Here is a 25540-nt window from a genome sequence, read left to right on the forward strand (position 1 = left end):
GTTTGTTTATTTGTATCAATTTGAAAGAAAAGGCACACAATATAATGAAGATTAATGGTAAGCCAGAAGCCTGGGAAAATTTTGGAAACCAGAAATGGATGACTAAAAAAAGAGAAAATAGATTGAGAGTAAACCAGCAAGAAATATAAAAACAGATAGCTTCTACCAGTATATAAAAACGAAGAGAGTAGCTACAGTAAACATTGCTCCCTCAGAGGATGAAACTGGGGAATTAATAATGGGAAACAAAGGAAGGACAGATACTTTGAACAAATATTTTGTATCTGTCTTCATGGAAGAAGACACCAAAAGTATCCCAATAATAGAAAATCTGGGGGCAAAAGGGAGGGAGTAACTTAGAACAATCATGATCACTAGAGGTAAAGGTACTAGGCAAACTAATGGGACTAAAGACTGATAAGTCCCCTGAACCTGATGGCCTGCATCCTCGGCTCTTTAAAGAAGTGGCTATCGAGATAGCGGATGCATTGGTTGTAATCTTCCAAAATCTCCTAGATTCTGGTAAGGTCCCAGTGGATTTGAAAACTGGAAATGTAGTGCCCCTGTATAAGAAAGGAGGGAACCAGAAAGCAGGGAGCTATAGGCCAGTTAGCCCAACATCCATCATTAGGAAAATGCTGGAATCCATCATTAAAGAAGTAGAAGCTGAACATATAAAAAATCATAACAGAATCAAGCAGAGTCCACATGGTTTTATGAAAGAGAAGTCTTGTTTGACAAATTTATTAGAGTTCATTGAGAATGTAATGAGCAGGGTGGATAAAGGGGAACTAGAAGATTTCCAAAAGGTATTCGATAAGGTGCCACATAAAAGCATGGGTAGAGGATTGGCAAACTAACTGAATACAGAGAGTTGGGATGAAAGGTTCACAGAATTGTTAGGCCATTCGGCCCATCGTGTCTGCACCAGCTCTCCAGAAGAGCAATTCCCGTTCCCTGCCTTCTCTGTGTAACCCTGCACATTCTTCCTTCTTATATAACAGTCTAATTCCCTTTTGAATGCGTCAATGCCTCTACCACATTCTGAGACAGTAAAGGTTGGCAAACTGTAACAAGTGGGTTTCCACAGGGATCGGTGCTGGGGCCTCAACTATTTACAATCTATATTAATGACTTCGATGAAGGGACCAAGTGTGTTGTAGTCAAATTTTCTGACAATACAAAGATAGGTGGGAAAGCTAGTTGTGAGGAGGCTAAAGAGTCTGCAAAGGGATATAGATAGGTTAAGTGAGTGGGCAAAAATTTGTCAGATGGAGTATAATTTGGGAAAACATGAGGTTATCCACTTTGGAAGGAAGACTAGAAAAGCAAAATATTATTTAAATGGAGCTAGACTACAAAATGCTGCAGTACCGAGGGACTTGGATGTCATTGTACATGAAACACAAAAAGTTAATATACAGGTACAGCAAGTAATTAGGATGGCAAATGGAATGTTGGTTATTGCAAGGGGCATTGAGTTTAAATGTAGGTAAGTCGCTACAACTGTACAGGGCGTGGTGAGACCACACCTAGAGTACTGTGTACAGTTTCTGTATCTTTATTAAGGAGAACATAAGAACTACAGGAGTAGACCATTCGGCCCATCAAGCCAGCTCTGCCATTCAATATGATCATAGTTAATCTTCTACCGCAAATCTTTCCTGCCCGTTCCCCATATCCCTAGATTCCCTGAAAGATCAAAAATCTATTGATCCCTGAATTGAATATACTCAATGATGGAGTATCCACAACCCTCTGGTGTAGACAATTCCAAAGATTCACAACCTTCTGAGTAAAGAAATTTCTCCCCATCTCATTCCTAAATGATTGACCCGTTATCCTGAGATTGTGCCCGTGTTCTAGATTCTCCAGCCAGGGGAAGCAACCTCTCAGTGACTACCCAATCAAGCCCCTTCAGAATCTTGTATACTTCAATGAGATCACCTCTCATTCTTCTAAACTCCAGTGAGTATGGGACCAATTTATTCAGCCTCTCATCTTAGGACAACCCTCTCATCCCAGGGACCAATCTAGTGAACCTTTGTTGTACCGCCTCCAAGGCAAGTATATCCTTCCTCAAATATGGAGACCAAAGCTGCGCACAGTACTCCAGGTGTGGTCTTACCAAAGCCCCGTACAATTGTAACAAGGCTTCTTTATTCTTGTACTCCAATCCCCCTGCAAGAAAGGCCAACACGGCATTTGCCTTCCTAATTGCTTGCCTTCCCTGCTTGTTAACTTTGTGTTCCTTGCATAAGTACATCCAAGTCTCTCTGAATATTTTTTTTCTCAAAAATATACTTTATTCATAAAAATCTGTAAACAATGCAATACAAAACAGTTCAAAACAGCACCAAGTTGACATTCCAGAAAGTGCAGGGGAAATCAGTTTTCTTCAATACAGGAGTGAGTTGCCTCACAACTCTTCCATTCCATTTTACATGCCATGTACATTTTACAGCAAACCATTATTTGGCATATACAGCCCGAGGTGTTTTCCATGGGTCCAGCCCCTCTGTTCACTATGGTGGAAGGACCTTACACAGTGGTCTTTCCCCATTGAGCCTTTGCAGCGGCTGCCCAAGCTTTAGTGCGTCCCTCAGCACATAGTCCTGGACCTTGGAATGTGCCAGTCTGCAACACTCGGTCGTGGACAACTCTTTGCGCTGGAAGACCAGCAGGTTTCGGGCAGACCAAAGAGTGTCTTTCACCAAATTGATGTTCCTCTAGCAGCAGTTGATGTATATCTCGGTGTGCATCCCTGGGAACAGCCCGTGGAGCACAGACCCCTGTGTTACAAAGCTGCTTGAAATGAACCTCAACAAAAACCACTGCATCTCTTTCCACACCTGCTTTTCAAAGGCACTTTCCAGAAGGAGGTGGGCAACAGTCTAACAGTCTCTTCCCTACCACAGCCATCTCGAGGTCAGCGTGTGGAGGGGGTGAGGTTCTGGGAATGCAGAAGAAGGATCTGACGGGGAGGGCTCTTCTCACCACCAGCCAAGCTACGTCTTAGTGCTTGAGTGAAAGTTCTGCTGATGAGGCATTCCGCCAAATGACTTTGGCAGTCTGCTCAGGGAACCATCTGACAGGATCCACCATCTCCTTTTCCCGTAGGGCCTTGAGGACATTCCATGCAGACCACTGCCTGACAGATTGATGGTCAAAGGTGTTTTTCCGCACAAACGTTTCCACGAAGGATAGGTGATATGGCACGGTCCAACTGGATGGAGCGTTCCGCAGCAATGTGATCAGACCCATCCTTTGCAACACCGGGGACAGATAGAACCTCAGCACGTAGTGACATTTGGTATTTGCGTACTGCCCCAGCCCTTCTGAACCATATCCCCAGCACCTTCAGGTAGTCTGACCTGACGGTGAAGGGGACTAAGGATCGGTTGGCCCAGTTCCCAAAGAACATGGCCTGGCCTCGCTCTTGCTGTGATTTACTTTGTCTCCCAAGGCCAGTTTGAACTAGTCGCAGATGCTCATCAGACTGCAAACTGACAGTGGATCCGAGCAGAAGACGGTGATGTCGTCCATGTACAGGAAGGCTTTGACCTGAGTGCCTCCGCTGCCTGGGATTGTCACCGCTCTTATGCCCACATCCTTCCTAATGGACTCAGCAAAAGGTTCGATACAGCAAACAAACAAGACTGGGGAAAGAGGACAGCCCTGTCTGACTCCAGATTTGATCGGCAAGCCTTCTGATTCCCACCCATTGATTGAGACTGCGCTACTGATGTTTGTGTAGAACAGTTTGATCCAATTGTGGATTCCCTCCCCAATCCCCATTTTGGAGAGCACGTCCATCATGTAGGTGTGCGATATCCTGTCAAAGGCCTTCTCCTGGTCCAAACTGATGAGGCAGGTGTCCACCCCACTGTCCCATACATAGGCGATCGTATCTCTGAGTAGCGCGAGACTATCAGAGATCTTCCTGCCAGGTACAGTGCAGGTCTGGTCAGGGTGAATCACCAACTCCAGAGCAGACTTGGCCTGACTGGCGATGACTTTGGACAGCAACTTGTTTTATACATTAAGCAGTGACATGGGCCGTCAATTGCTGATTTCAGCCCTCTCCACCTTCCATTTGTAGATGAGGGTAATGATGCCTTTCCTCTTGGATTCTGACATGCTGCTGGCCAGAAGCATCTCTCGACCACTTCCAGCAGGTCCGGACCGATCCAGTCCCACAGAGCTGAATACAACTCAACCGGTAAGCCATCGCTTCCCGGAGTTTTACTCATCTCGAAGGACCTGACGGCCTTTGTCAGCTCATCCAGAGTTAGCAGTTTGTCCAGACTGTCCCACATGCTGTCATCTAAGACCTCTGTGATAGATGACAGGAAGGACTGGGAGGCCGTGCTGTCCATGGGCTTCATGTCATACAACCCAGAATAAAAGGATTTGCTCATCCTTAGTATATCAGACTGCGAAGACGTTACCGAGCCATCCTCTTCCTTCAGGCTGCTGATCACAGAGCTCTCTCTGTGTACCTTTTGGAAGAAGAAACGCAAGCACATCTCACCTGCTCAATGGAGTGGACTCTGAATGATCTTGGAGGCCTCCGTGGCAAAGAGCGAGGCCTGCCGGCTCTTCACCTCTTGGAGATCCTCCTTGACCTCGACTCCCGTCGACTGCAGCCGGAGCAGATTTTGCATTCTTTTCTGGAGTCGGGACATTTATCTCTGTCTCTCTCTCGCCCTCTGAACACCTTTGAGGATGAAGAACCTCTTGATATACGCCTTGATCACTTGCCATCAGTGTACCGGAGACTCAAAGAGGGTTTTCACGGTTCTCCAACCTTTGTAATCCCTTTTGAGTTCCTCAATCTTCTCTGCGGTTAGCAGTGTTATGTTCAGCTTCCGTGTCCCCCTGCCAACCCGCTGGTTGTCCTGTAAGTGACAGTCGGCCAGTAAGAGGCTTGATGTCGGTGGATCTGACCATGAATGCACGGGACACAAACAGGAAGTCAAAGTCAATCCTGGAACGGGCAGACCCATCCGGTCTTAACCGGGCGCTCCGTCTGCAGTGTTGCTGAAAATGTCGTGCAGCTTAGCATCTTTTACTGTTTCCATTAGGAATCTGGATGGAGCATCCAGTTTGCTGTCATCTATGCCTGATCGTCCAGCTGCATCGATGATGCAGTTGAAGTCACAGCCAAGAATGACCGGCCTGGACATCGCCAACAGCAGTGGGAGCTTTTGGAAGACGGTTAGCCGCTCGCTGCATTGAACCGGGGCGTACACGTTGATTAACTGGAGCGGAGCATTGTTGTACATTACATCCGCTACGAGGAGGCGACCGTCCACCTCCTCCTTAACTTCGGAGATGGTGAAGTTGCCTCCCACAGCAGAGTACCCAGGCCGGAGAATCCGGAATCATTACTCCTTGACCAGATCGATGGCCCGTGGGATCACCATCGCGGCCATTGCTTGTAAGTGCTGAGGTGTGGGATTCCACTCTCCTGCAGAAACAACAGGTCAGCTTTGACCTTGGAGAGGTGGTCCAAGGTCAAAACACATCACGTCGTGGATTTAATGCAACGCACGTTAATTGAAGCAATCTTTATACCCATTTTAAAGTTGGGTGTTGCTTACCACACCAGGTGTCCTTGCTAGTCCCAGTCCTTGTGTATGTTCCTGCATACCCATAGCTGTTTCACATTTGTTGGGCTCAGAAACCCCTCCTGGTTACTCATGGGGCTTTTATTCTGCTGGGGTGACATCGGGATTTTTGTCCACAGTATCGTTTGGGCTGTCCTCTGCTGGTGGTGTCTTTCCTTTCTGTTCCTCCTCGAAGACATCACTGCTCCCGGCTTCCCGGAGCTGGAGTGAGCCAGACACTTCACTGCTCTTGGTCTCCCGGAGCTAGGGTGCGCTGGGCATCTCTCTGAGTTCGGCACTTTGGGGTTGGAGCGTGCTGGGCCCGTCACAGCTTCCAGTGCCCTGGAGCTGGGGGGCTTGCTCTCTGAAGTCTCTCTGAACACCAACATTTAAAAGTTTCATATCTTTTTAAAAATGTTCTGCTTTTCTATTCTTTTTACTAAAGTGAATAACCTCACACTTCCCAAATTATACTGCAGCTGCCACCTTGTTTCCCACTCACTTAACCAGTCTATATCTCTTTGCAGCCTTTTTGTATCCTCCTTATAGCTTGCATTCCCACATAACTTTGTATTGGCAGCAAACGGAGATACGTTACTCTCAGTCTCTGTCTAAGTCATTAACAGAGATTGCAAATAGCTGAGGGCCCACTAGTTGCAGCCTGCCAACATGAAAATGCCTTTCTTATCCCTACTCTCTGCTTCGTGTCCGTTAATCAATCTTTTTTTATTCTTTCACGGGATATGGGCGTCGTTGGCTAGGCCAGCATTTATTACCCATCCCCAATTGCCGTTGAGAAGGTGGTGGCCTTCTTGAACTGCTGCAGTCCATGAGGTGCAGATGTATCCACAGTACTATTAGGAAGGGAGTTCCAGGATTTTGACCCAGCGACAGCTGAAGGAATGGCGATATAGTTCCAAGTCTGGATGGTGAGAGACTTGGAGGGAACTTGCAGGTGGTGGTGTTCCTATGAATCTGCTGCCCTTGTCCTTCTAGGCGGTAGAAGGTGCTGTGAAGGAGCCTTGGTGCATTGCTGCAGTGCATCTTGTAGATGGTACACACAGCTGCCACAGTGCATGGGTGGTGGAGGGAGTGAATGTTTAAGATGGTGGATGGGGTGCCGATCAAGCTGGCTGATTTGTCCTGGATGGAGCTTCTTGAGTGCCATTGGAGCTGCACTCATCCGGGCAAATGGAGAGTATTCCATCACACTCCTGACTTGTGCCTTGTAAATGGCGGATAGACTTTGGGGAGCCATAAGGTAAGTTATTTGCCACAGAATTCCCAGACTCTGACCTGCTCTTGTAGCCACAGTATTTATGTGGCTGGTCCAATTCAGTTTCTGGTCAATGGTAATCCCCAGGATGTTGATAGTGGGGGATTCAGTGATGGTAATGACATTGAACGTCAAGGGGAGATGGTTGGATTTTCTTTTGTTGGAGATGGTCATTGCCTGGCACTTATGTGGCACGAATGTAACTTGCCACTTATCAGACCAAGCCTGAATGTTGTCCAGGTCTTGCTGCATATGGACACGGACTGCTTCAGCATCTAGATAGTCACTAATGGTGCTGAACATTGGGCAATCATCAGCGAACATCCCCACCTCTGGCCTTACGATGGAGGGAAGGTCATTGATGAAGCAGCTGAAGATGGTTGGGCCTAGGACACTACGCTGAGAAATTCCTGCATCGATGTCCTGGGACTGAGATGATTGACCTCCAATAACCACAACCATCTTCCTTTGTGCTATGTATGACTCCAACCAGTGGAGAGTTTTCCACCAATTCCCACTGACTCTAGTTTTGCTAGGGCTTCTTGATGTCACACTCAGTCAAATGCTGCCTTGTTGTCATGGGCAATCACTTTCACCTCACCTCTTGAGTTCGGCTCTTTTGTCCATGTTTGGACCAAGGCTGTAATGAGGTCAGGAGCTGAGTGACCCTGGCGGAACCCAAACTAAGCGTCACTGAGCAGGTTATTGCTGAACAAGTGATGCTTGATAGCACTGTCGACGATACCTTCCATCACTTTACTGATGATTGAGAGTAGACTGATGGGGTGGTAATTGGCTGGGTTGGATTTGTCCTGTGCTTTGTGTACAGGACGTACCTGGGCAATTTTCCACATTGCCAGGTAGATGCCAGTGTTGTAATTGTACTGGAACAGCTTGGCTAGGGGCACGGCCCGCTGTGGAGCACAGGTCTTCAATACTATTGCCGGAATGTTGTCAGCCCCATAGCTTTGCAGTATCCAGTGCCTTCAGCCATTTCTTGATATCACATGGAGTGAATTGAATTGTCCGAAGACTGGCATCTGTGATGCTGAGGACCTCAGGAGGAGGTCATCCATGCTAATATATTATGCCCAACTTCATGAGCTCTTATTTTGCATATTAACCTTTTGTGTGGCACCTTATTGAATGTGTTTGGGAAATCCAAGTATACTACAGCTAATGGTTCCCCTTCATCTACCCTACTCGTTACATCCTCAAAAAACTTTAATACATTTGTCAAACACAATTTCCCTTTTCTAAAACTATGTTGACTTTGATCACAGTATGATTTTCTAACTGCATTGCTAATAATAGATTCTAGCATTTTCCTGATGACTGATGTCAGGCTAACTGGCCTGTAGTTGCCTGTTTTCTCTCTCCCTCCTTTCTTGAATAGCGGAGTTACATTTGTGGACTTCCAATCTGCTGGAACTGTTCTAGAATCTAGGGAATTTTGGAAAATCATAACCAGTGCATCCACTATCTCTGCAGCTACCTCTTTTAGAACTCTTGGATGTAGTCCATCAGGTCATGGAGATCTGTTGGCTTTTAGTCCATTAAGTTTCTCCAATACTTTTTCTCTACTGCTGGTAATGACCTTAAATTCCTCTTTCTTATTAGCTCCTTCGTTACCCTCTATTTCGGGTATGTAACTTGTGTCTTCCTCACATTTCTGCATTTGCCTTGATAATTTTGCATGAATCTGCCTCCAAGGGATCAACGCTTATTTTAGCTACTTTCCTCCTTTTTATACTTATAAAAGCTCTTACAATCTATATATTCCTGGCTAGTTCACACTCATTCTATTTTTCCCTTATCAAATTTTTGGTTGCCTTTCGCAAGCTTCTAAAACACTCCCAATCCTCAACCTAACGACTATTCTTTGCAAAATTATAAGCCTCTTCTTTTAATCTGATACTATCCTTAACTCCCATCATAAGCCATAGATGGATCTTTCTTACTGAGTTTTTGTTTTTTAATAGAATGTATTTTTGTTAAACATTTTGAATTGTTTCTTTAAATGTTTCCCACTGTTTGTTTAACGCATACTTTTTAGTCTATTTACCGATTCAACCTTAGCCAGCTGTCCTCTCATAACTTTGTAATTGACTTTGTTTAAGATTTTTGTTTGGGACTGGGGTATGTCACTTTTAAACTTAATATGGAATGCAATTGTATTATGATCACTTTTTCCCAGAGGATCTTTTACTATGAGATTACTAATTAAACCTGCCTCATTGCACAATACTAGATCTTAGATTACTTTATCCTTAGTTGGTTCCACCACATATATTCCAGGAAACTGTTGTGAAAGCATTCTAAAACGCATCCTCCAGATGACATTTGCCAATTTGATTTGTCCAGTCTATATGATGATTAAAGTCCCCTCGCGATTATTACATTGCCTTTGTAATAAGCTCCAATTATTTCTTGCTTAGTGCTCTGTCCAACAGTATAACCATTGTTAGGGGCTTATAAACTTCTCCCAGCATTTTCTGACCATTTTTATTCCTACTCTCCTCCCATACTGATTCTATTTCATGATATTCTGAGCCATTTCTCATCATTCCTTTCCCACTACTGTCCTTATGTCATCCATTAATATCAGGGCTAGGCCTCCTCCTTTTCCATTCTGCCCATCTTTTCAAAATGTTGTATATCCTGGAATATTTATTTCACAACCTTGGTCACCTTGTAACCATGTCTCTGTAATGGCAACTAGATCTAAGCAAATCCTCGCTGTTGTGCCACTAGTTCATCTACCTTATAATGAATATTTTGTACATTCAGATAAAGAGCTTTTTTTTTACTATTATTCTTTGCATGGACATTATTCACTGATGCACTATTACCATTAAACTCTCTGTCCCTTCTTGTCCCACTCTGCTTACCATTATCCAAATCGATGCAGTGCTCTATTGCCTTGACTTTTCTCTTCAGATTTCTAAATCTCCCTTCACTTGACTCCCTCCCCACCTCTTTTAGTTTAAAGCCGTACCCACAGCTCTAGTTATACAATTCACTATAACACTGACCCCCAGCCTGGTTTAAGTGGAGCCCATCCATTTTTCCCCTGTATTGGTGCCAGCACCTCATGAACAAAACCCCTTTTTTCCACATCACTCTTAGAGCCAAGCATTTAATTCTCTAATCTGCTTGACCCAATGCCATTGGCACGTGGCTCAGGTAACAATCCAGAGGTTATTACTTTTGAGGTTCTGCGTTTTAATTTGGACCCTAACTCCTCAAACTGTCTCAGCAGAACATCATTCCTCGTTCTACCTATGTCGTTGGTTCCTACATGGACCACGACAACTGGATCCTCCCCCTCCCACTCCAAGTTCATCTGCAGCCATGAGGAAATGTCTCTAATCCTGACACTGGGCAGGCAACATATTCTTCAGAACTCCTGGCTGCAGCTGCAGAGAACAGTATCTATCCCCCTGACTGTCTCCTATCACTACCACATTCCTTTTCACTCCCCCGACTTGAATGGCTTCCTACACAATGGTGCTATGACCAGTTTGCACATCCATCCTGCAGTCCTTTTTTCTCATCTACACAGATAGCAAGTACCTCATACCTATTGGTCAAAGTCAAGGGCTGAGGCTCCTCCATCACTACATCCTGGATCATCTAGAGGAGGGATATACTTGCATTGGAAGCAGTTCAGAGAAGGTTCACTAGGTTGATCCCTGGGATGAAGGGATTGTCTTGCGAGGAAAGGTTGAGCAGTTTGGACCTATACTCATTAGAGTTTAGAAGAATGAGAGGTGATCTTATTGAAACATATAAGATTCTGAGTGGACAGGATAGATGCTGAGAGGATGTTTCCCTTCGTGGGGGAATCTAGAACTAGGAAGCATAGTTTCAGAATAAGGGCGTTTCCCATTTAAGGCAGAGATGAGGAGGAATTTCTTCTCTCAGAGGGTTGTGAATCTTTGGGATTCTGTACCCCAGCGAGCTGTGGAGGCTGAGTCATTGAATATATTCATCCCTCAGAGTCAAGTTTTGTGGAAACAGGCGGCAAAGTGGTTTTGAGACCAAGATCAGATCAAGCATGATCTTAATGAATGGCAGAGCAGGCCCTAGGGGCTGTATGGGCCTACACCTGCTCCTATTTCTTTTGTTGCTTAGATTTGCCATCATCACCCTTTTCCTTAAAAAAACAACCCTTGACACCACTGTCCTTACAAACTACCACCTTATCTCCAACCTCCCTTTCCTCTCCAAAGTCCTTGAACATGTTCTCACCTCCTAAATCTATTCCCATCTTTCCCAGAACTCCATGTCTGAATCCCACTAATCAGGAGTCTGCTCCGCTGCAGTACTGAAACACCTCTTATCAAAGTCACAAATGACATCATATGTGACTCTCACAAAGGTAAACTATCCCTCCTCATCCCTTCGACCTGTCGGCAGCCTTTGACACGATTGACCACACCCTGTTTCTCCGAGGCCTCTCCACAGTCATTCAGCTGGTTGGAACTGCTTTCACCTGGTTCCATAGAACCATAGAAAAATTACAGCAGAGAAGGAGGCCATTCAGCCCGTCGTGTCTGTGCCAGCTGAAAATGTAGCTGCCCAATCTAATTCCACCTTCCAGCACCTGTCCATAACCTTGCAGGTTACAGCACTTCAGGTGCATGTCCAGATATGTTTTAAAAGAATTGAGGGTTTCTACCTCCACCACCATTCCTGGCAGTGAATTCCAGACACCCACCACTCTCTGGGTGAAAAGGTTTTTCCTCATGTCCCCTCTAATCCTTCGATCAATCACCTTAAATCTGTGCCCCCTGTTAATTGACCTCTCTGCTAGAGGAAACAGGTCCCTCCCGTCTACTCTATCTAGGCCCCTCATAATTTTGACCTCTATTAAGTCACCCCTTAGCCTCCTCTGTTCTAAGGAAAATTAACCCTAGCATATCCAATCTTTCCTCATAGCTGCAACTTTCATGTCCTGGCAACATTCTTGTAAATCTCCTCTGTACTCTCTCCAGAGCAACTATGTCCTTCCTGTAATGTGGTGACCAGAACTGTACACAATACTCCAACTGTGGCCGACCCAGCATTTTATACAGTTCCAGCATTACATCACTGCTTTTGTATTCTTTACCTCGGTCAATAAAGGAAAACATTCCATATGCCTTCTTCACCACTTTATCTACCTGTCCTGCCACCTTTAGGGACCTGTGGACATGCACTTCAAGGTCTCTCACTTATTATTATTATCCATTCTTATCTATCTGATGTAGCCAGAGTATCACTTGCAATGGCTTCTGTTCCCACCCCCGCACTGTTACCTTTGTTGTCCCACAAGGATCTATACTTGTCCACCTCCAATTTCTAATCTACATGCTGCCCTTGGCAACATCATCCAGCACAGCATTCGTTTTCACATGTCTGCTGACAACAGCCAGCTCCACCTCAATACCTCTCTCAATTCCTCCACTGTTACCAAATTATCAGACTGATTGTCCAACATCTAGAACTGGATGAGCAGAAATCTCCTCCAATTAAATATTTGGAAGACTGAAGCCATTGTTTTTGTCTCTGCTCCAAATTCAGTTCTTGAGTGACTGACTTCATTCCTCGGCCTGGCAACTGTCTGAAACTAAACCAGACTGTTTGCAACCTTGGTGTCATATTTGACCCAGGGATGAGTTTTCGACCACATATCCGCGCCATCATTAATTCTACCTATTCCCACTTCCATAACATTGTTTGACTTTGCCCCTGCCTCAGCTCATCTGTTGCTGAAAACCCCCATTCATGACTTTGGTACCTCTACACTTGACTATTCCAATCCACTCCTGCTTGGTCTTACACATTCTATCTCCGTAAACTCCCAAAACTCTGCTGCCTGTGTGGTTACTCACACCAAGTCCTGTTCACCTATCAACCCTCTGCTGACTGACCTACATTGGCTCCTGGTCAAGCATCATCTTGATTTAAAAATTTCATCCTTGTTTTCAAATCCCTGTATGGCCTCACTCCTCCCTGTCTCTGTAATCTCCAGCCCCACAACCCTCAGATATCTGTACTCATCTAATTCTGGCCTCTTCAGCATCTCTGATTTTAATTGCTCCACCATTGGTGGCCATGTCTTCAGTTGCCTAGCCCTAAGCTCTGGAATTCCCTCCCTACACCTCTCTGCATCTCTACCTCACTTTCATCCTTTAAGATACTCCTTAAAACTTATCTCTTTGTCCAAGCTTTTAGTTATCTGACCTAATATCTTATGTGGCTCAGTGTCATATTTTGCTTTATAACACTCCTGGATGTGCCTTGGGATATTGTTGCGGTTGTACAACAAGCTAATATAAGCTAATTCAGCATAAACCAGGAGTTCAATTTTGCACCTTCCCAATATGAATGGCTACTTACTGGATAAGCTCACAGAGCAATTGGAGATCATTCATTAAAAAAATCAAAAATTGCAGAAGAACCAGAGGGGAGAGGAGAAATGGTTTCACACAGTGAGTTGTCATGATCTTGAATGCACTGCCTGAAAAGTGTTGGTAACAAATTCTATAGTGAGCTTTAAAAGGGAATTGGATATATACTCCAAAAGGAAAAGATTTGCTGGGCTATGGGGAAAGAACAGGGGTATAGGATTACTTGGATAGCTCTTTCAAACAGCTGGCATAGGTACAATGGAACCAATGGCCTCCTCCTGTGCTTTATGATTCTATGATTTTTTTGTAACACAGCATAAGTTACCTGCACTATGGTTAACATTATAAATGTTTTGAGAACATTATTTGAAAGTCATGTACAAACTGAGAAATAACTACAAACAAGATACCCAGTCATATTTTCCAAATTGTCATACTCTGCCTTTACACTTTCCAGTCAAAAGGCAGCAAGCTACTATGGAACTGCTAAAGTCAGAAAGAATGTATGCATTCCATCTTTCATTAATTCTGAAGACCAATATTACTGTGTGTGGAAAGAATGTGGTACTGAAGTGCAAAGACTTGAGGTACAGTTTGCAATACCTTTAAAAATGATAACTGAAGACGTGTTTTAAGCTTCTTGTGGATTTAGTAAAAGTTTTTCAGTTTTATTTTAATCTTCAATAAATGCTCATTGTTATAGTGTGCAGAAGAAACAGTGCCAAAAAAATTTTGAAAATGGAAAACCAAGAAAACCTGTCAGATAAAATCAGAGAGGAATTTATACGATCTATATCTCAGTTGGTATTGAACGCTTTCAATCAGTCTTAAATAAAACATGGGATTAATATATTGTCATGTCTCCTCTGGGACCTGCAAGGTTCATAGGTTTTATTTATTTATTTTGGAGATACAGCACTGAAACAGGCCCTTCAGCCCACCAAGTCTGTGCTGACCAACAACCACCCATTTATACTAACCCTGCAGTAATCTCATATTCCCTACCACCTACCTACACTAGGGGCAATTTACAATGGCCAATTTACCTATCAACCTGCAAGTCTTTGGCTGTGGGAGGAAACCAGAGCACCTGGCGAAAACCCATGCAGTCACAGGGAGAACTTGCAAACTGGGCACAGGCAGTACCCAGAATTGAACCCCGGGTTGCTGGAGCTATGAGGCTGCGATGCTAACCACTGTGCCGCCCAGTCCTGATCATTCTTTTACTGAAACACACCTTGCTGTTCCTCAACAGCAGCTTTCACATATAAATACTTTCTAAGCATTCTCCTATATACTGTATTGAGTCTAGCAGATCACTGATAAAATATGGGCCGGAATTTTACCCCCTAACCTCCAGGAGTGGGCTAGGTGGCAGTGGGGGCAAAAAATCCAGTGGGATGGTGGGGGATGCCGTGCCCGCCTCCTGCTGCTATTTTACCAGCGACGGGGGAGGTGGCAGGTGGCCTGCCCATCCTTAGGCCAACTGAGGCTCTTAATTGCCACTTAAGGGCCTCTTCCTGCCACTGCTGGTATTTTACTAGTGGCGGATGGGCATTCCTGCACCTGAGGAGGCCACCTAGTAATATACCTAATAATACATGGCAGCCGCCTTGCGGGCTGGGGGTTAGTCCCTCCTGATCAGGCACTGCATTACCCAAGGAAGGCATCCCAGCAGCATGGGCCACCCCCCCACTGAAATAACCCACCCTGTCCTACCCTCTGACCACCCTCCCCCTCGCCAAGATCCAGTTGATTGTCTCCGATGAGACCTGACCCCCACTTACCCTCTTGAAGGCTGACGTCCATGATCGTCTTCTTGCTGGGTGCTCCCAGTGGTGTTGCTGGGACTGAAGGGCTGCTGGTCGTCTGATTGGCCAGCAGCTCTTGGCAGCGGGACTTCCTGCCTCAGAGGGGTGGAAGCCATGACTGCAGGCAGTTAAGTGCCTGAGCCATGCCAAATAGCAGCGTGGCTTCCAGGGCCAACAGAGGCAGGCTCACCCAGAATTCTAGCTGTTGGGTGGGGCCACCGCCTCATCATTAAATTCCAGCTATGTAAACACCGCAATTGTGTAATTGTCTGTGTGACACTGTCTCATCTCTTCCTCTCCATACAATGAGTAATTCTCATTATACCCACAATGCAGCTGCTGTCTTACAATTTTTTTGGTTAATTTACATCTTCCTCATTGGTTGAGTGTGTAAATGTTTTCATTTACTTGGTTTCTAATTGGTTATTTTCTACTTCCATTATTTCACCAATATAAACACCTAATCCATTGTCGAAAAGAAATTCCTCAACGTACAGCTGCTGTGACAGTCCCTCACATAACCAAATATGCTCCTACAAATTAAGTTTATAATAGTAAGCACATGAATTGAACAGAAAAATCACAAAAGTACCAATTCCATCTTTCATTCATTCCAACAATTTCCTCCCTTTATCATGCATGACTTAGTTTTTTTAAATTCTGTTATGGGATGTGGGTGTCACTGGCAAGGCCAGCATTTGTTGCCCATCCCTAATTGCCCTTGACAGTTGAGTGGCTTGCCAGGCCATTTCAGAGGGCAGTTAAGAGTGAACCACATTGCTGTGGGTCTGGAGTCACATGTAGGCCAGACCAGTTAAGGACGGCAGATTTCCTTCCCTAAAGGACATTAGTGAACCAGATGGGTTTTTATGGCAATCGATGATAGTTTCATGGAACCATTACTGAGACTAGCTTTTGATTCCAGATTTTTATTAATTAATTGAATTTAAATTCCACCAGCTGCCGTGGTGGAATCCTGCTTGCTTTGTAAACCTCCCCAGACGGTTCATGGCTCAGCCCTCCCAGCCAAGACCTTACGTTGTGAAGTGAACAACTCCCAGAAGCCACTGTAAGATCTCCACATGCCCCAGATTTTCCTGCCACCATTGTCCCACCCACCCTGCTGCAACCCGAGCCCCACACTGTACTGGCTCCTTCCAGTCTCATCCCCACTTTGCCTGCCACCCACTCCAAACTTTGATGAACCCAAAGCTCATTGATTTTTTTTATTTTCAGAAAGTACAATCAAATATATGCAATATACTCTGACTAAAACCATGTGCAAAACCAAGCAGCAAAAGGAATTTTATTATAATTATTAGATTACTAATATTGATAGACATAGCACTTTCTACATCAGGAAAGTATTGGAAGCAATTTCTTTATGATCGGACTATTGTTAAGTAGGCTGTTACAGTACCTGATTCTGTAATTTATCTGGATTATGTGACGAAAGATAATGAGAAACATTTCAACTCCTGATAGCAAAGTTAGCCTATGATTTCTGTTTTTACAGCAAATCTTTACATGGGGGTTCCCTTGCTTGGTTTCACGCTTGTCAATTTAATTGCATCCAGAGTATCTCCAACAATTATCTCTCTTTCTGTCCCTGTGCTGTCACTATGGGAGTTGTGCAGGAACCTTTCCTTGCCCCTCCTCTTCCTCATCTATATGCAGCTTATCATCTGCAGAACATGGGGTTGACTTCCACATGTATGCTGACAAAACCCAGCTCTACCTCGACAACACCCTCCCAACCCCTCTCCACTGCTGCTTTGACATCTGGGTCTTGGATGAGCCGTAACTTGTGCGAGGTTGGGGATACTGAAGCTACTTTGATACCATCAGCATTGCTCTGCCTGGCCACTGTTTCCAGTCGAACCAGATTATTAATCTCCTTGGTATCCTGTTCTATCCCAAGCTAAGCTTTTGACTTCATTTCCTCTCTATCACAAAGATTTCCACCTCCACAAGATTGCTTACCTTTATCCCTACCTCAGCCCATCTGGCACTGAAACCTTTATTCATGCCACTGTCACTGCCAGACTCAATGGCCCCATTATTTAATGGGGTGGGGGAGGGGGGGGGGAGCAGGTGGCCATGGAGGGAGCAGGGAAGGGGATCAGTTCCAGACGGGAAACCCCAGGTATGGCATGTCCTGCTAAAATTAACAGCAGGAATCCTTTTTAATTTTTTCACCAGGTGTCCTGCCCAACAACCAGCCTGATTGACCAACCAACCTGTTGAGCAGGAAAGCCTGTGGTACAAGGCTGCAGCTGTGGAGTACAGAAGAGGGAATAAGAGATTGTGGAGATGGGGGATCGTGGTTGGGGGTGAAATCATGATCAGTGGGAGGTCCTGGTCCGGGAGAGAGATTACGGTTCGGAGGAGAGGTTATGGTCAGTGTGGGGAGAGTGTGGATGTGGGGTGCAGTGGTGTTGGTGGGGGGTGGGGGGTGCGGCTGCAGGGAAGATTGGTAGCGGGGTGGGAAGAGCAGAGATTGTTAAGGTGTGGGGATGAAAGCAGTAAAGCTTGTTCGGCTTGAAGGAAGCACACCTGCTGCTCCTTTTTTACCCCAAAGATATACTGTATTCCTAAAAATCTGTAAAAAAAACTACATTACAAAACAGTTCCAAGTTGACAATCCAGAAAGTGCAAAAGAAATCAGTTTTCTTCAATACAGGAGTGAGTTGCCTCACAACCCTTCCATTCCATTTTACATGCCACGTACAATTTACAGCAAACCCATATTTGGTGCATACAGCAGAGGGATTTCCTATGTGTTCAGCCCCTCATTTCACTTTGGTGGGAGGACCTTACACTGTGGTCTTTCCCCATTGAGACTTTGCTGCGGCTGCCCCAAGCTTTACTGCGTCCCTCAGCACGTAGTCCTGGACCTTGGAATGTGCCAGTCTGCAACACTCGGTCATGGACAACTCTTTGCGCTGGAAGACCAGCATGTTTTGGGCAGACCAAGGAGCGTCTTTCACCGAATTGATAGTCCTCCAAGAGCAGTTGATGTTTATCTCGGTGTGCGTCCCTGGGAACAGCCCGTAGAGCACAGACTCCTGTGTTACAGAGCTGCTTGGGATGAACCTCGACAAAAACCACTGCATCCCGTTCCACACCTGCTTTGCAAAGACACATTCCAGAAGGAGGTGGGCAACTGTCTCTTCCCCAACACAGCCACCTCGAGGGCAGCATGCGGAGGTGGTGAGATTCAAGGTGTGCATGAAGGATCTGACGAGGAGGGCCCTTCTCACCATCAGCCAAGCTACGTCTTGGTACTTGTTTGAAAGTTCTGATGATGAGGCATTCTGCCAAATGTCTCTGGCAGTCTGCTCGGGGAACCATCCGACAGGATCCACCATCTTCTTTTCCCGTAGGGCCTTGAGGACATTCTGTGCAGACCACTGCCTGATGGATTGGTCGTCAAAGGTGTTTTTCTGCACAAGCTTTTCCACGAAGGATAGGTGGTAGGCACGGTGCAACTGGATACAGCGTTCCGCGGCAATGTGACCAGACCCATCCTTCGCAACACCTGGGACAGATAGAACCTCAGAAAGTGGTGACACTTGGTGTTTGTGTACTGGGGTTCTACGCACAGCTTGATGCAGCCACACACGAAGGTGGTCATCAGGATGAGGGCGACGTTCGGTACGTTTTTTCCACCTTTATCCAGAGGTTTGAACATTGTGTCCCTCTGGACCCGGTCCATTTTGGATCTCCAGATAAAGCGGAAAATGACGGTGAAGGGGACAAAAGATCAGTCAGTCCAGTTCCCAAAGAACATGGCCTTGCTCTTGCTGCCATTTCCTTTGGCTCCTGAGGACAGTTCGAACTGGTCGCAGATGCTCATCAGTCTACGAATGGACAGCAGATCCGAGCAGAAGACGGCGACATCGTCCGTGTACAGGGAGGCTTTGACCTGAGTGCCTCCGCTGCCTGGGATTGTCACCCCTCTTAAGCCCACATTCTTCCTAATGGACTCAGCAAAAGGTTCTATATAGCAAACAAACAAGACGGGGGAGAGAAGACAGCCATGCCTGACTCCAGATTTGATCAGGAAACTTTCTGATTCCCACTCATTGATTGAGACTGCGCTACTGATGATTCTGTTGAGCAGTTTGATCCAATTGCGGATTCCTTCCCCAAACCCCATTTTGGAGAGCATGTCCATCATGTATGTGTGCGATATTCTGTCAAAAGCCTTCTCCTGGTCCAAACTGATGAGGCAGGTGTCCATCCCCATGTCCCGCACATAGGCAATTGTATCCCTGAGTAGCGTGAGACTATCAGAGATCTTCCTGCCGGGTACAATACAGGTCTGATCGGGGTGAATCACCAACTCCAGAGAAGACTTGACCTGACTGGTGATGACTTTGGACAGAATCTTGTAGTCAACATTAAGCAGTGAGATGGGCTGCCAATTTCTGATTTCCGCCCTCTCCCCCTTCCGCTTGTAGATGAGGGTGATGATGCCTTGCCTCATGGATTCTGACATGCTGCTGGCCAGAAGCATACTCTCGTATACTTCCAGCAGATCTGGGCCAATCCAGTCCCACAGAGCTGAATACAACTCAACTGGTAAGTCATCGCTTCCGGGAGTTTTACTCGCCTCGATAGAGCTGACAGCGTTTGTCAGCCTGTCCAGAGTTAGTGGTTTGTCCAGACTCTCCCACGTGCTGACATCGAAGACCTCTGTGATAGGTGACAGGAAGGACTGGGAGGCTGAGCTGTCCGTGGGCTTTACGTCCTATAGCCCAGCACAAAAGGATTTGCTGATCCTTAGTATGTCAGACTGTGAAGACGTTACCGAGCTGTCCTCTTCCTTCAGGCTGCTGATCACAGAGCTCTGTGTGTGTACCTTTTGGAAGAAGAAACGTGAACACGGCTCATCCTGCTCAACGGAGCGGACTCTGGACCGGAAGATGATGTTGGAGGCCTCCGTGGCAAAGAGCGAGGCCTGCTGGCTCTTCACCTCTTGGAGATCCTCCTTGACCTCGACCCCCATCGACTGCAGCAGGAGCGGATTTTGCATTCTTTTCTGGAGTCGGGACATTTCCCTCTGTCTCTCTCTCACCCTCTGAACACCTTTGAGGATAAAGAACCTCTTGATGTTCTCCTTGATTGCTTCCCATCAGTGAACTGGAGACTCAAAGAGGGGTTTCACAGTTCTCCAACCTTTGTAATCCCTTTTGAGTTCCTCAATGTTCTCTGGGGTCAGCAGTGTTGCCTTCAGCTTCCATGGCCCCCTGCTAACCCGCTGGTCATCCTGTAGGTGACAGTCAGCCAGTAGGAGGCAGTGGTCAGAGAAGAACACCGGCTTAACGTCAATGGCTCTGACCGTGAATGCATGGGACACAAACAGGAAGTCAATCCTGGAACGGGCAGACCCGTCTGGTCTTGACCAAGTGTATCTACGCTGAACTCCCTTTGCAGGGTTGAAGATGTTGTGCAGCTTGGCATCTTTTACTGTTTCCATTAGGAATCTGGACGTAGCGTCCGGGTTGCTGTCGTCACTGCCAAATTGTCCAGCTGCATCAGTGATGCAGTTGAAGTCACTGCCTAGAATGACCAGCCTGGACGTTGCCAGGAGCAATGGAAGCTGCTGGAGGACAGTCAGTCGCTCGCTGTATTGGACCGGGGTGTACATGTTTATCAACCAGAGCTGAGCATTGTTGTACATTACATCTGTTACAAGGAGACGACCAGCCACTACCTCCCTAACTTCGGAGATGGTGAAGTTACCTCCCCGCAGCAGAATACCCTGGCCAGCAGAACGGGAATCATTCCCCACTGAACAGATCGATGGCCCGTGGGACCACCATTGCGACCATTCCCGTAGGTGCTGAGGTGCGGTATCCCACACTCCTGCAGAAACAGTAGGTCGGCTTTGACCTTGGTGAGGTAACCCAAGGTTGAAACACATCGTGTAGTGGATTGAACGCTACGCATGTTAATAGAAACAATCTTTATACCCAGTTAAACTGGATGTTGCTTACCACACCAGGTGTCCTTACTAGTCCCAGTCCTTGGGTATGTTCCTGCATACCCATATTGTGCGCAAGCCGTTGCAAATGCGTTGGGTCACAAAAAAAGCCTTCTGGTCACTCACGGGGGGTTTGTTCCGCTGGGGTGACATCTGGGCGGTGGGTCTTGTAGGTAGAAAGGTTTGGACTGTCTTCTGCTCATGGTGTCTTTCCCCTCTGTTCCTCCTCGAGAAATTTTCTGCTCCCGGCTTCCCGGAGCTGGAGTGCTCTGGACGCTTCGCTGCTCTCGGTCTCCTGGAGCTGGGGTGCGCTGGGCATCTCACTGGGTTCAGCACTTTGGGGTTGGGGCGTGCTCAGCCCATCGCTGCTTCCAGTGCCACGGAGCTCGGGGCTTCCTCTTCCAGCTCCTTTGCATTCTGCTGCTTCTTTTGAATGTGCTGTCTTTCTGGCTCTTCCTCGTCCAATGAGGATCAGCTGCCGTAGTCCGTCTCAGACGGTAGCCTCCTCGTGTCACTGGTTTGGGTGGAGACCTGTTCCTTTTTTTGGGGGCTTCTTCTTTGTGGTTTTCCTTTTGACCACTTGTCACTCATCCGATTGTCCCATTGCTGCCTCTTCCTCCATGGATTCTGTGTGTTGAGGAGGAGTTTCCAGGCACGGGGTAGGTGTTGGGTCGCTGGTTACAGCTGCCTCCCCTTTCCTCTCCTTCTCAGATGGATTTTCCTCGCTGTGGGAAGGGTTGCTGGTCTCCTTTGCAGCACGAGGCGTGTTCACCGTTCCTTCTCCCAGCCTTTCCTGTGACCTTGCCGCCTGTGCGTAGCTGAGGCATCGTTTGGGGCCGGTCTTGTAGAGGTGGGATGCCCCACCGCACAGGTTGCAGAACTTACTCTGCTTACAGTCCTTTGTGTGATATCCTTCCTCCTTGCAGTTCTTGCAGACGACTGTGCTGCAGTTGGCTGCAACATGACCAGATTTGCCACAGGTCCTACAAACTCTGGGCTGCTCCTTGTCGACCAAGAAGCCTCGACTTCCCCGATAGTGAACCTGGAGAGAGGATGGATGATGGCTCCATTGGCATCGACCTTCAAGGTGACCTTGACCTGCTGCTTGCTGGTCCAAATCCCAAAGGGGTCCTTGACCTCAGTGCTGCTGCCGGCCACCTCGACATACCTGGCAAGGAAGGTGAGCACATCGACGACAGGGTCATGGGAGTTGTAGAGGTGGATTGTCACCAGCCAGTTGCGTTGCATGAAGAGCGGCTCTGCCGTGAGGCTGGACAGCAGTGCCTGGTTTCCCCTCTCCTTGAACACCTTCAGGAACTTGATGCATCCTGCAACTTTCTTGAACGTCATGTCGAAATATCCACTGCTGGGCAAGTCCTGCAGGCAGAAGATGTCCGTGGTTTGGATACCACAGCATTCAATCAGGAATTTCTTAATGAAGAAGGCGCGGTCGATGGGTGCACCTCCTTCACCGCCACCTTAAAGGTGATACGCACCCCTGGTCTGGAGCTCTGGAGCTGGTTGCAGCCATTTTATGCTTGAAGCTTTCCTGGGACAGGCACTAAAAACTCCAACCAACATGAAAACAACAAACATGGTAAATCTCCAATCCCAAAGGGTGAAATGATGTAAAAATGGCGCTGTAACCCCCCCCTGAAAACCCCCAAAAAAGCACAAAAGCATCAAATGCCACTGATCATAGTCTCTCCCATGTCAGGCTGTAATGAGGTCTGGAGCCAAGTGGCCCAGTGGAACTCCTGCTGCTCCTTACCCAATATCAGAAGCAGGAGTGCTTCTTCCTACCTTGTGGATCCAATCTTTCCTACCTCCTTTCACCTGAATCTTCATCTTCACACTTTTACGACCCAAATTACTTCCTGATTTATATAGTTTTCTGTATATAAAAATACAAGAGTTATTTAATGCCTTATAAATGCAAGAATTTCGAAGTTTGCCACTGAAATACTCCAATAAAATCTATTATAGAGCCTACTGACATCTGGTGAAAATATTGAAAAAAGGCAATGAAGGTAAAAGCTATAATAAAACTGTCATCTGGACAGATGACGGAACTCTACAGAATTATTACAGTAAATTTTAATCGCTGACATTAATTGGAACGAAAAGTAGGATGTTTCCCTGCACTGGAAATAATTATCAAATCTGAGATACATGACACGGTGACACAGTTTGATCAGTTGTTTTTTGACCACCTTTTCTTTGCAGTAACATCTTACCCAGATCCCTAAGAGCCCTCATTCAACTTCATATCGCTCTACTTTGTCGTTTGGAGGAAAGGTTGAACAGGCAGCAGTGGCAAGGCATTGTGGGAGACATATTCATGAAGTTGCTGAACAACGATGAGGTAAATATAAATCTAGACTAGTTAAGTTAAAGACAGAGCCTAGATAAAATTAAACTTATAAAAAAATAGAGTAATGAAGGGATTCGTAGATAAATAAAAATGGATAGAAACAATGGGAAAGTATCTGAATTTCTTCATACTTACTGTATTATGAGAATGTGTGTCATTATTTTGTAAAATGTGATGGGCCCAGGGTGCCCCAAACCCAAAGTGCCGAAATCAGCGAAATGCCCAGTGCACCCCAGCTCTGGGACACTGAGAACAACAAAGCGTCTGGCGCACTCCAGCTCCAGGAAGCCGGGAGCAGTGATGTCTTCGAGGAGGAACAGAGGGAAAAGACACCAACAGCAGAGGACAGCCCAAACCTTGCTGCCTACAAGACCGCTCCGATATTGCCCCAGCGGGACAAACCCCGCATGAGAAACCAGGAAGGGTATCTGAGCCCATCGAATGTGAAACAGCTTGCAGGAACATACCCAAGGACTGGGACTAGCAAGGACACCTGGTGTGGGAAGCAACACCCAACTTTAAAATGGGTATAAAGATTGCTTCGATTAACGTGTGTAACGTTAAATCCACGACGCGATGTGTTTCGACCTTGGACTACCTCGCCAAGGTCAAAGCCAACCTTTTGTTTCTGCAGGAGTGTGGAATATCACACCTCAGCACCTACAGACAATGGTCACGATGGTGGCCCCACGGGCCATCGATCTGGTCAGGGGGAAATGATTGCCGTTCCTCCGGCCTGGGTATTCTGCTGCAGGGAGGCAACCTCATCATCTCCGAAGTTAAGGAGGTGGTGGGTGGTCGCCTACTCGTATCAGATGTAATGTACAACAATGCTCCGCTCCAGTTGATCAACATGTACGCCCCAGTTCAATACAGCAAGTGACTGACCGACCCCCAGCAGCTCCCACTGCTGCTGACAACATCCAGACTGGTCATTCTAGGTTGTGACTTCAACTGCATCATATCCGCAGGGACGACAGCAAACATCCAGATTCCTAATGGAAACAGTAAACAATGCCAAGCTGCATGACGTCTTCAGCAAACCTGCAGACGGTGCGCAGCATAGATACACCTGGTCAAGACCAGATGAGTCTGCCCATTCCAGGATTGACTTCCTGTTTGTGTCCCGTGCTGTCACGGTCAGATACACCGACGTCAAGCCGATGTTCTTCTCTGACCACTGCCTGTTACTGGCCAACTGTCACTTACAGGTTGACCAGTGGGTTGGCAGGGGGACATGGAAGCTCAATGTTACACTGCTAACCACAGAGAACATTGAGGAACTCAAAAGGGATTACAAAGGTTGGAGAACTGTGAAACACCTCTTTGAGTCTCCAGTTCACTGATGGGAGGTGAGCAAGGAGAACATCAAGAGGTTCTTTATCTTCAAAAGTGTTCAGAGGGTGAGAGAGAGACAGTGGGAAATGTCCCGAATCCAGAAAAGATGCAAAATCTGCTCTGGCTGCAGTCGATGGGGGCCGAGGTCAAGGAAGATCTCCAAGAGGTGAAGAGCCAGCAGGCCTCGCACTTTGCCACGGAGGCCTCCAACATCATGTTCCAGTCCAGAGTCCAGTTCGTTGAGTAGGATGAGACGTGCTCACATTTCTTATTCCAAAAGGTACACATAGAGAGCTCAATGATCAGCAGCCTGAAGGAAGAGGATGACTCGGTAACATCTTCACAGTCTGACGTACTAAGTATTAGCAAATCCATTTATGCTGGGCTGTATGACGTGAAGCACACAGACAGCAAGGCATCCCAGTCATCTATCATGGAGGTCTTAGATGACAGCATGCGGGAGAGTCTGGACAAACCGCTAACTCTGGACAAGCTGACAAAGGCTATCAGGTCCTTCAAGACGAGTAAAACTCCTGGAAGCGACGGCTTACCGTCGACTCTGTGGGACTGGATCGGCCCAGATCTTCTGGAAGTGTACGAGAGCTGCTTCTGGCCAGCAGCATGTCATAATGCATGAGGAAAGGCATCATCACCCTCATCTACAAGCGCCATGGGGAGAGGGCGGAAATCAGAAATTGGCGACCCATCTCACCGCTTAAAGTAGACTACAAGATTCTGT

At 46.5% G+C, this 25540-nt stretch overlaps 1 protein-coding gene across 1 annotated transcript in view; it reads left to right on the forward strand.

The window, feature by feature from the left end:
- LOC137376696 (rho guanine nucleotide exchange factor 33-like) overlaps positions 1–25540 on the forward strand; it is a 75169-nt gene that overhangs the window by 44904 nt on the left and 4725 nt on the right. Inside the window, exons 8-9 of the mRNA XM_068045671.1 lie at positions 13744–13873; positions 23316–23454. Coding sequence (XP_067901772.1) covers positions 13744–13873; positions 23316–23454 — 269 coding nt within the window. The remainder of the gene's footprint in view (positions 1–13743; positions 13874–23315; positions 23455–25540) is intronic.

Source organism: Heterodontus francisci, chromosome 13 (genome assembly GCF_036365525.1).
Source record: "Heterodontus francisci isolate sHetFra1 chromosome 13, sHetFra1.hap1, whole genome shotgun sequence".
NCBI classification, from domain to species: Eukaryota; Metazoa; Chordata; class Chondrichthyes; order Heterodontiformes; family Heterodontidae; genus Heterodontus; species Heterodontus francisci.